At 55.0% G+C, this 8868-nt stretch overlaps 5 protein-coding genes across 5 annotated transcripts; 3 read left to right on the top strand and 2 right to left on the bottom strand.

Moving 5' to 3' along the window:
* Positions 1-717, top strand: K437DRAFT_75488 (uncharacterized protein). The gene is made up of 2 exons (XM_013384372.1): positions 1-160; positions 234-717. Exon 2 carries the CDS (start codon positions 246-248, stop codon positions 651-653), a length of 408 nt encoding a protein of 135 aa, XP_013239826.1. The 5' UTR covers positions 1-160; positions 234-245; the 3' UTR covers positions 654-717.
* A 1475-nt stretch (positions 718-2192) lies between these two features.
* Positions 2193-3583, bottom strand: K437DRAFT_75456 (uncharacterized protein). The gene is made up of 2 exons (XM_013384371.1): positions 2332-3583; positions 2193-2276 (listed from the first exon to the last, which is right to left on the bottom strand). Exon 1 carries the CDS (start codon positions 3393-3395, stop codon positions 2421-2423), a length of 975 nt encoding a protein of 324 aa, XP_013239825.1. The 5' UTR covers positions 3396-3583; the 3' UTR covers positions 2193-2276; positions 2332-2420.
* Positions 3584-4537: 954 nt separating this feature from the next.
* On the top strand, positions 4538-5641 carry K437DRAFT_260341 (uncharacterized protein). The gene is made up of 3 exons (XM_013384370.1): positions 4538-4992; positions 5080-5113; positions 5188-5641. Exons 1-3 carry the CDS (start codon positions 4819-4821, stop codon positions 5316-5318), a joined length of 339 nt encoding a protein of 112 aa, XP_013239824.1. The 5' UTR covers positions 4538-4818; the 3' UTR covers positions 5319-5641.
* A 123-nt stretch (positions 5642-5764) lies between these two features.
* K437DRAFT_260340 (putative sugar transporter) lies at positions 5765-8146 on the bottom strand. Its single transcript, XM_013384369.1, has 4 exons — positions 7733-8146; positions 6809-7615; positions 6178-6704; positions 5765-6111 (listed from the first exon to the last, which is right to left on the bottom strand). Exons 1-4 carry the CDS (start codon positions 7854-7856, stop codon positions 5878-5880), a joined length of 1692 nt encoding a protein of 563 aa, XP_013239823.1. The 5' UTR covers positions 7857-8146; the 3' UTR covers positions 5765-5877.
* Positions 8147-8514: 368 nt separating this feature from the next.
* K437DRAFT_271312 (uncharacterized protein) lies at positions 8515-8817 on the top strand (the record flags this gene model as incomplete). Its single annotated transcript, XM_013384368.1, has 1 exon — positions 8515-8817. A coding segment is annotated over one exon (303 nt), but the record flags the coding sequence as incomplete, so codon positions are not given.
* Positions 8818-8868: the final 51 nt, after the last annotated feature.

Raw genomic sequence — 8868 nt, 5'->3', positions numbered from 1 at the left:
CGTCCTGCTGTCTTGATGAGGAATTCTGTCCCCCGTATGGCCCCTTCGACACATTGGACGCATATAAGGCGCACAGATCCACGCCCGCCCTTGTCAAATACTCAAGCAAGTCCAGAGCAGCGATCAGTCCAAGCAACACAACTGCAGAGTGAATCAACATGTGAGATACGTGCTCACCTGTATGTCTTTTCTGGGGGTTTCTGGGGATTGTTAACGCACCATTGTCTTGTCAGATACATAGCAGCATGCGTACCCCTCTCTCTCACCTAATCGCCATAATCCCATTACTGGCATCCGTCCAGGCAAGCCTGAAGGTCGGTCACGAAAATGCTCCAGAGATCACTTCACTCGAAGCGGTCCGTGCCCTGAATCACGCGCACTCAAATATGACATTCATGGAGCCCACAGCTGGTCGCCACAAAGTCAAGTCTACCCAAGCAACGTCACCGTGGCTTTTCTATCGGAGGAACTCAGTCGAGCCCAGGAGGATCGCATCAACAAGGGTAAACTCGCTAGCCTCACTAAGCGCCAAAACGCGTGTTTCGCGCTCCTGCACAGAGGTGCCGGGCGGCGAATGGGTGCACCGTACCTGCATCTATATTGGCAACTGCGGCGCTCTGTGCACGTTCTGCTATCCCACATTTTGCCTTTGAGCGGCGCAGGCCGTAGCATAGCCTATATGTCCTAAGTTTAATTCTTTTTTTTTGTTTCTTTTCTTCCCTTTTCTTCTTCAACATATGAAATCAACGTGTGACCCAGGTCCGTGATCAAAATTCGAGAAAAGATTTTGCGAGACTTTCGCGCACCTCGGACATAACGAGTACATACTGGTACACGCGAAGACATACTCGTCCGAAGTAATGTGGCCCACGTCCACTTGTCAAGAAGCACACATACATGGCGAGCGTGCAAACGGGCCCCCTATTCATTATCCATTGCGCCAAGGTCCGGCACCGCCGCGCGTGGCGCAGTGGCGGGTGAAAACAAGTGGTCACCGACACCAATGACCACGTAATACTATTACTCGCTTTATACATAGCCTGCTGATTTTAGATGAGAGAGCAAAGATCACGGCTACACGGAATTAAAGTTTAGACCCGTTCGACCTCATGATCACAGGTTGTCAAGTTGGTAGTGTCTATGGCAGGACAAACTGTGTGTTCGTGTTTATAAGATGTGCTTCGTGCCACTCTTGGCCCTTGCATCGAATGAATGCTACGCCTTTTTGATCCCGTCTGAATTCACCCTCAGGTCCACTTAACTACGTACGGAAAGTTCGACTTGAAAGGTGAGGCCCCACGACCAGCCGTTGATCGCGAAGACGAACCCGGAGCTGACTCAAGTTTAGATGCCTGCAACGGGCACCGTAATTGTCGTTGTTGCGCTGAGCGGCCTCTGCGTATCTATTCTCAATTCGATTCTTCAGCGCAGACGCGCCCAGGCGAGCACGACACCTTAGTCAGCAGGTACCAATCAGAGGCCACGGCGCTAGCTGCACAGCCACTAAACCAATGCAAGCCGAGCACATGAGCCCCGCCGGCACGACTGGACCTCGCATGGAGTATCATCGCAGCCAATGCAAGTAATCTAGAAACGAGCCCACATTTGTGGTCTGCCGTTCGCTATCCTTGGTCCGTGTCTCGATGCCATGGTCTCGGTTCCCTTTGTCTCAGAGCCGTTGCCCCTTGCTCACATTGTCGGGTTCGCCTTGTCAAGCTTGGCGCCATCCGCTCGTACGTTTCGCCACCGACAACGAGCTTGCCTTCAGCCACGGCTCACCAATGACATGGACAGTGCAGAAGCGGTGCAAGTAGAGTTCAAGTGACAGAGCGCTGGCCTAGGGGTTAACGGGGAGCTCAGTGAGCTCGCCCCAGGCGGGAGTGCGAAGAGAGAAACCATCGGGAGCGCTACGCTCGTCCAAGAACACGCCTGCCCGTCTGGCGATGGACTCGGGGTCTAAGCCAAAGTGCTTGCACAGATCGGCCTGCGGATCCGAAAGATCAAAGGTGGTCATGCTCATAGCCGCGTGCGCCTAGCTCGCCCATCCGAAAGACGCCCATGCCTCGACACCGGGTTTGCACATGCATCGGTGCGTTGACGCCCCTGCTAGGTTGGGCCCCTCTCTCGGTGTGCACAGCTTCGCAATGTATGTGCACGGCAGTGACACCTTTGGGGATATTGTGAGCTGTCAAATCGAAGCCAACCTTACGACTTGCCGCTCAAAATGGTCGCTGTTTCTCCTTGAGCACGCACTGTTCGCCGCGGTTGCCATGGCACTTGCATCAATTGTCAATCGGACCGTTGCTGGCAAGCGAAAACAGCAAAACATACCAATCCCGGACGAGGTGGAAATGGAGAAGGCATAGCCGTGCTTGCCTGAACGACGCCTCAGATCTATCACCGTCGCGGAGGTACTCTTTTCAACGCGCGACTCGGGTCAGGCGCTCGCCGATCGCTTCGAAGGTTGGCGGAATCGAAGGAGTCCTCAGGATGGCGCGAGGACCGACGGTTGGAATGGGCATGTTCGAGGAAGCACCAGGAACGGATGCAGGTGCTGACAGGATACATGAAGCAGTCTTTCCGGGATTGTTGATCGAGGCTGAGGTGCGTGAAGAGGAAGGGTAGTCAGAAAAAACGACTCGTAGGCTTGGAAACTCGCCCATAGGGAGCTTTGAAGCGTGTGACAGCGGTTGTCGACCGATCAACCCTGTAGCACTGCCTGTGCTCGGAGGGTGCCGGAATCCTCTGCGAAGGGATGAGCTCTCAGCATCACCTTGCATGGAAAGCTGCTGCGCCAAGGGCGAGGGCGTCGAAGGACTGAAGGAATCATAGCTCGGCACCATCGCAGGAGCTGGTCGCAAGGGTACATGGGACCGCGCTGGTGATGACGGATTAGCATCTCCAGCATAGCCTGGAGAGGGGCTCAGTCGCTCTGCGTTTAGATTGCTCAGTCTGATTCGCGGATTACCAATACTTGTGCTGAGTGAGCCAGCACCGCCGACACTGCTGATTGAGGCTGTGCTACTTTGCCGCCGACCGTATGCTAGAAAAGCTGGTTCCGGACTGCCCGACATCATAGCTGCGAGTGTGGGAGGTTGTAAAGGGGGCGTGATGTGCGGTCCACCAGACGGCTGTGTTGCAACGGTTACTGGTCCGCGAAGGCTTGAAAGTCCAGCTGGTGATCGCGAGCTGGGTGAGGAAGAGAACGTAGAAAAAAACAAACATGGTTTGCTGCAAGCTGCTGATACTGGGCAGTCGCTTAAGAATGTCAGATGAAGGGGATGGGGAAGCCGCGTATGGGCCGGCGAGCTGGTCGTCCCGGTCAGAAATAGACTATATGGTGCGACAGAGGGCAGTGCGAGACGAGGGGTCAGCTGGAATCCCTCATCCGGCATACCCTCGTCGCGCTGCGCGGATTTCTTTGGCTTCCTTTGGAGAGAACCACCGTGACTGGGCCGTTTCGGTTAGATGGTCGGCTTGAACCGAAAGTAATCTTCATCAGACATTATTCTTCCTTCAAACGCGCGCTCCCGATCCATCTGTAGTTGTGACAGGTCTTCGATGGGAAAGTCGATGGAGCTGTGATACGAGAGCAATCTTCGCAGGATGCTACAGTATCAAGTTCGCATTCTAGATTAGCATACGCCATCACCGCACGACAAAAGAGGAACTCACCCTAGCCAGGTCTCAATGGGTGGAAAGTCGCGCACGATGATGTCCCGCTCGTGCGGTGACGGGGAATACACGTCTGTTTCAACGGTGGGGCCTGGACTGGTTTGTGCTAACTCTTCCACCTTTTGCGCCCTGTCCGGAAAGCCATGAAGGTGTTGAGAGAGAATGAGTTCTTCTAAATCAAGCTCATAATCGGCCAAGTTCGAGCGTAGAATGACTGCGTCAGTCTCGTTGGGCTCCTGCGCAGGGTCTTCCTCTCCTGCACCCACACCCGTCAAAGGTCGATCGCCAACTTTTTTGGTATCTTTGCAGCTATTTTTCTAGCGCCTGCAGCGCAGATCCTCCTTCATCGGCAGGTGAATGGATCATGTTTTCGCGAGTAAGTGTTGGAGACGATGCTAGAGCCATGTCTGCATACGTGGCAAGGGTTTAGATAGCGCTAATTTTTTGGACGAGACAAGCACATAGAGACGGCCCCCTTGCAATAGCACTTCGACACAAGTCAATAGTAAATGTTTATAATAATGCTGTTTTCTTTGTGCAGGTGCCTCAGAGGCCGCTTCATTGGCGAGCAAGGTGTCATGCTGGTGAGGATGCAATGCGATGAAGAGATAAGGGACAAGCATCCGCCCTGGCGCTAACGCCAAATGCCGCATTCTTTCTTTTAGCCAGCACTAAAACAACTGCAGCCAAATTGGAAAAGAAATCGTGGTGCCGCGACAGATTTGCACTCGATGCCTTCGGTGCAATTGAATGATTTCAATGAAGTCCAAGTACAACATATTCGCCGTGTGGATATACTCGTATCGTACATACATACATTTCGGCAGCCTGTGCAGCACTGCAGCACTGCCATCTGACCAACCTGCCGTTCTATATTAACACTTCCACGGCATCAGCGGGCACTGTAGCAGGCGCAGCCACCAGCCAGCCAGCTAGCAAAAAGCCCAAGTGGCCGTGGCATCGCCCGCTGTGATGAGCTCATTCGCCATCATCTTGTTTCTTTGTTGACCTGGATGCCTTGGGGTGCTTGCTTCCGTTCAACTTCCAAGCAGGTCCTTTTTCTCCGCCTCCCAACTCCTTGCGATACTCGACCAGCCCTCGCACTGCCAGCGACAATAGTGGCTCCCGGGAATCCTACAAGAGATGGCTACCGCAGCAGCAAACTCATCACTCCCATCATTACAGGCGACGGCAGCAAAAGCAGCAGCAGTAGTACCCGCAGAGCGTGCCAAAAGCAGGAAGGTACATCGGCATCACTGGACAATCGGAGATAGCTTCTGGTCGTGGTGGCTGACGTGGGAAGGGAATAGCTCTTCGGTAAGTTGCTACGATGGTCTCATGGATGTAGATGCCTTATGTCCGGCTAGCCGACAAATCGCGGCTTTGATGCTTCGACTTGACCAGGGTATGCTGGAACCATGGGAGAAAGTTTTGTTGAGTGCGTCCCATCGTCCGCTGCTCGAGCGAATCAGAGCATCAGCTGACTGCTGCAACGGCACTTGCCGCGTGCAGTCTCCATCATCAGCCTCCTTTCATTCCTTTTCTGGCACGCTGTCCTCTTTTCATTCCCAAGCCACATCAAGGCCATTATCCCGCGCGTCATGTATTACGTTACCGGACTCGGCCAGCGTGTCGCCCATTAAATTTCATTTCATCGACCACCTACGAGCATTCGACCATCGTACGCAAGGGTGAGACTCCTCATCGACGGCAGGCCGCTCCGGTTTAATCATCTGGTTAGCGTGGTCAAGACTTCGGCCACAATAGCATATTTGCCAAGTTTACGTATATCGATAAGCCTTCCAAGCAAGCGACGAAGCTACCTGGACGTTCCTGCCTGTGAGCGTCTTACCCAGTACATAATTGGCATTGCAATCGCGAGACACAATGTTTTTCGGCCGAATCCGCATGACAAAGCGGCATACTAATCACGTATCATAGGCTCGCCTATTATTCCGTCACAAAGCGTTGCATGGCTTGAAAGAAGTGATTCCTGTTGTTAAGTTCTCAGCGGGTGTGATCACGCTTGCTGCAGCTTCCTGCACTTCGAGAACCAGGCGTCAAAACTATCCGGCACAGTATATGCTGGCACCGAGCTTCTTATTGGCTCTCCATCACTTTTTTACGTGGATAATACTGTACATGATCGGCAACGCGAGATTCTGTGTCAATAACTAAAGAGGGAGCAGGGAATCAATGCGCTCATGGGCTGGATGTGTCGTAGCGGACTTCACCGCCGTCGTGTTTGGATTTGTCGCCGCCGCTGGTATCGTCCGAGTGCAGGTGCCTCGCCTCGTTGTTTGTGACGGTTGTAACGCCTTGTGCGACGACTGTGTCATGCGCGCGCGTGGACATAATCTGGTGGAAGGCCTTCATCTGGTGTGGAGCGAGGCCCCTGGCGTTAAAGAGCACATCCATGTCTTCAAGGACGACACCCTGCACAAGACCAAGCAGAGTTGGGTAAGTATCTTACGAGCACGGCAGACGGGCGCTCGTGCTCACCTTGGTCTCAGGAACAAAGAGGTACGTGAAGGCACAAGCGGCAAGCGTGCAGACGCCGAAAAAGATAAACGTGTAAGACTTGATCGAGACGACCATGTACGGCAGGCTATAGACGATCATGAACTGCGCGATCCACTGCATGCACGTCGTCATGGTCATGCACAGCATGCGGATGTTGTTGCCGAAAACCTCTGCGCAGAACATAAACGGGATGCCGTTCCACGAGTAGGCATAGTGCAGCGTGTACCAATAGAACGCGACGAGGCCAAAGATGGCGCCTGCGTCGCGTGGGGGCGTGGAGTTGAACGTGTCGGCAACGTTGGTGTATATGCCAAGGTACAGCATGCCAGTCGCTGCGCCGATCGAGCCTAAGATGAGCGCCTTTCGGCGGCCGACTGAGTCGACGAAAAAGGTCATGAAGATCAGGGTTATGAGCGCCTTCTCGAGACCATACACTCCAGTCGCGAGTAGCGAGACGTCCGTTCCTTTGAAGCCAATGTTGCCGATGAGTGTCGCGCTGTAGTAGTCTGTGCGGGAAAGCAAACGAAAACGAGGCGAAACGGTCAGCATCAATGGAGGCGTATGATGTGCCACATGTTTTCGATCGATCGACCGACCGACGGAGACGCACTCAGGGCATTGATCCCGCTCAGGTTCTGGAAGAGCATCATGGCAAGACCGATGGCAAGACGGCTGCGGTTCCGCTTTCCGAACGCCTCCCGGAGCTTATCTGTAAATTTGGAGGAGCCGGCGCCGGCGCGCTCAGAGGCGAGCTGCTCGTCGATCTGCTGGATCTCAAAGGCGATGTACGGGTGATCAGGCGTGAGGTTGCGTAGATAGCATAAGTCGCGGATTCCCTGTTCACGTTTACCATTTGCAATGGACCAGCGAGGCGCCTCGGGCTGTGTAGCCATGAGCACGGCGAGCAGGACGCCGGGGATGAACTGGAGGCCGACGGGGATGCGCCACTGCGCGTCGGACAAAGGTGAGATATTACGGTTAGTGCCGTAGCAGATCCAGAAGCCGACGACGCCGAAGGCCTGGTAAACCGTCTCGAGGAGGCCAACCATGCGTCCGCGAACCGCAGGCGGGGAGTTCATCGAGACGTACGCAGGGCCAACGTAGTACGAGTTGCCGACGCCGACGCCGGTAAGCGCTCTGCCGGCGTAGATCATCGCGAGGCTCCCCTTGCCGGCCATCTGCAGGACGACGCCGAGGTTGAAAATCAAGCTGGCGAGGAAGAGGCATTTCCTGATGCCGATGCGCTCGACGAGCGGGTACGTTGTCAGCGTGCCGACGAAGCAGCCCGCCTGGAAGGTCGAGACGATGTGCGACGAGAGGCCGGCGAGCACCTTCGCACCGCGCTCGTCATTGAGCCCAAAGGCGGCTTTAAAGGCAGGCAGCTTGAGCGTCGAGCCGATGAATGCGCCGTCGTAGCCTATAGTTTACGCGGCGGCAGCAGTAGCAGCAGCAGCGTCAGCGTCATTTGAACAGCAAGCAAAGCTGTCCCAAAACGAAAAATGGCCAGGCAGGTAGCGAGGCGGGCGAGACGCACCAAACATGCCAGCGGCCATGGAGGCGGAAAGCATCATGGCCCATATTCGCCAGTTATACACCTCTTCGGGCGCCGGGTAGGGCGAAGTGTCTTCTACACGGCCAAAGCGCGTGCGCAGCTTCATGGTGTTTGAGTGTGGCTGGCTCTTTCGGGTGGGTATGTGTGCAGCTACTTCTTTCTTTCTTGCTTGGGCCCGGCCCGCTTGCCCTCCTTGAATCGGTCGCTATTGGGCAGGGAGCACAAGGGCTCCGTTGTATATATATATATATATATATATACGGCCGCCTCCCCCCCAGCGATGATCGGCTGCCAGCAGTGGCATCATAACTCCCCACGGATGGCTCTTTCCACTCGGCAGCGTTCCCACATATTCGGTGGGTGGAAGGAGCCCCACGGGGATGGCTCCCGAGAAACGTGAGAATCCCCTTCGTTTCAAGAGAAAGAGAAAAGTACCAACGTGAATTCTCTTCCAGCGATTTCTTAGCCAATTTACCCATGCCACCGCGCAGTGCATGCACGCGTCAGCCACACGCATCGGTCCGAAGTCCCGATCCCTGATCCGGATCCGAATCCGAACAGTCTCCGACTAGTCCCAAATACTTCATATACTTTATCCATCTATGTATCCACCAATGTATATAATATAATATATACAGCTTGTTCTAAGCAGCAACGCTTCGTCGTCGTCGTCAGCAACAGCACCAGCACCAGCGCCAGCACCAGCACCAGCAGGTGATACCTTTTCTGACTCAAGGCACACCCGTCTTCTGCACCACCAAACCATGGCACCGATCGCAGCGCCGATGGACCACGCCGTGGATGACAAGCGGACAGCGACGGCGGCGGTGAGCAGCAGCGAACCGCTATCAACACGAACAGCAGCAGCAGCAGCAGAGACCAAGCAGCTCCGGCGTGGCGTCTACACGCCTGTCCTGACCTTCTTCCGCGCGGACGCGCACGAGTCGCTCGATCTGGACACCTTCAGCACGCACGTGAAGTGGATTGCAGCGGCTGGTGGCGCCGGCATCGTCGTGCTCGGATCCACCGGCGAGCGCGTCGCGCTGAGCGAGCAGGAGCGCATACAGGTGCGTTGTAACGACTCCTCCGCTGGGGAACGCGCCCTGTTTTGAGGGGGG

This window comes from Tilletiaria anomala (genome assembly GCF_000711695.1).
Source record: "Tilletiaria anomala UBC 951 chromosome Unknown K437scaffold_205, whole genome shotgun sequence".
Classification (NCBI taxonomy): Eukaryota; Fungi; Basidiomycota; class Exobasidiomycetes; order Georgefischeriales; family Tilletiariaceae; genus Tilletiaria; species Tilletiaria anomala.
Note: the sequence above shows the minus strand (reverse complement) of the source record. Positions and strands in the feature narration are given on the sequence as shown.

Coding starts and splice junctions, on each gene's coding strand:
- K437DRAFT_75488 (XM_013384372.1), top strand. CDS start 246: ATGCGTACCCCTCTCTCTCACCTAATCGCCATAATCCCATTACTGGCA.
- K437DRAFT_75456 (XM_013384371.1), bottom strand. CDS start 3,395: ATGCCGGATGAGGGATTCCAGCTGACCCCTCGTCTCGCACTGCCCTCT.
- K437DRAFT_260340 (XM_013384369.1), bottom strand. CDS start 7,856: ATGAAGCTGCGCACGCGCTTTGGCCGTGTAGAAGACACTTCGCCCTAC. Junction 6,705..6,808: donor GAGCGGGATCAATGCCCTGA/GTGCGTCTCCGT, acceptor TTTCCCGCACAG/ACTACTACAGCGCGACACTC. Junction 6,112..6,177: donor TCTTTGTTCCTGAGACCAAG/GTGAGCACGAGC, acceptor GGTCTTGTGCAG/GGTGTCGTCCTTGAAGACAT.
- K437DRAFT_260341 (XM_013384370.1), top strand. CDS start 4,819: ATGGCTACCGCAGCAGCAAACTCATCACTCCCATCATTACAGGCGACG. Junction 4,993..5,079: donor GGGAAGGGAATAGCTCTTCG/GTAAGTTGCTAC, acceptor CGACTTGACCAG/GGTATGCTGGAACCATGGGA. Junction 5,114..5,187: donor ATGGGAGAAAGTTTTGTTGA/GTGCGTCCCATC, acceptor TGCCGCGTGCAG/TCTCCATCATCAGCCTCCTT.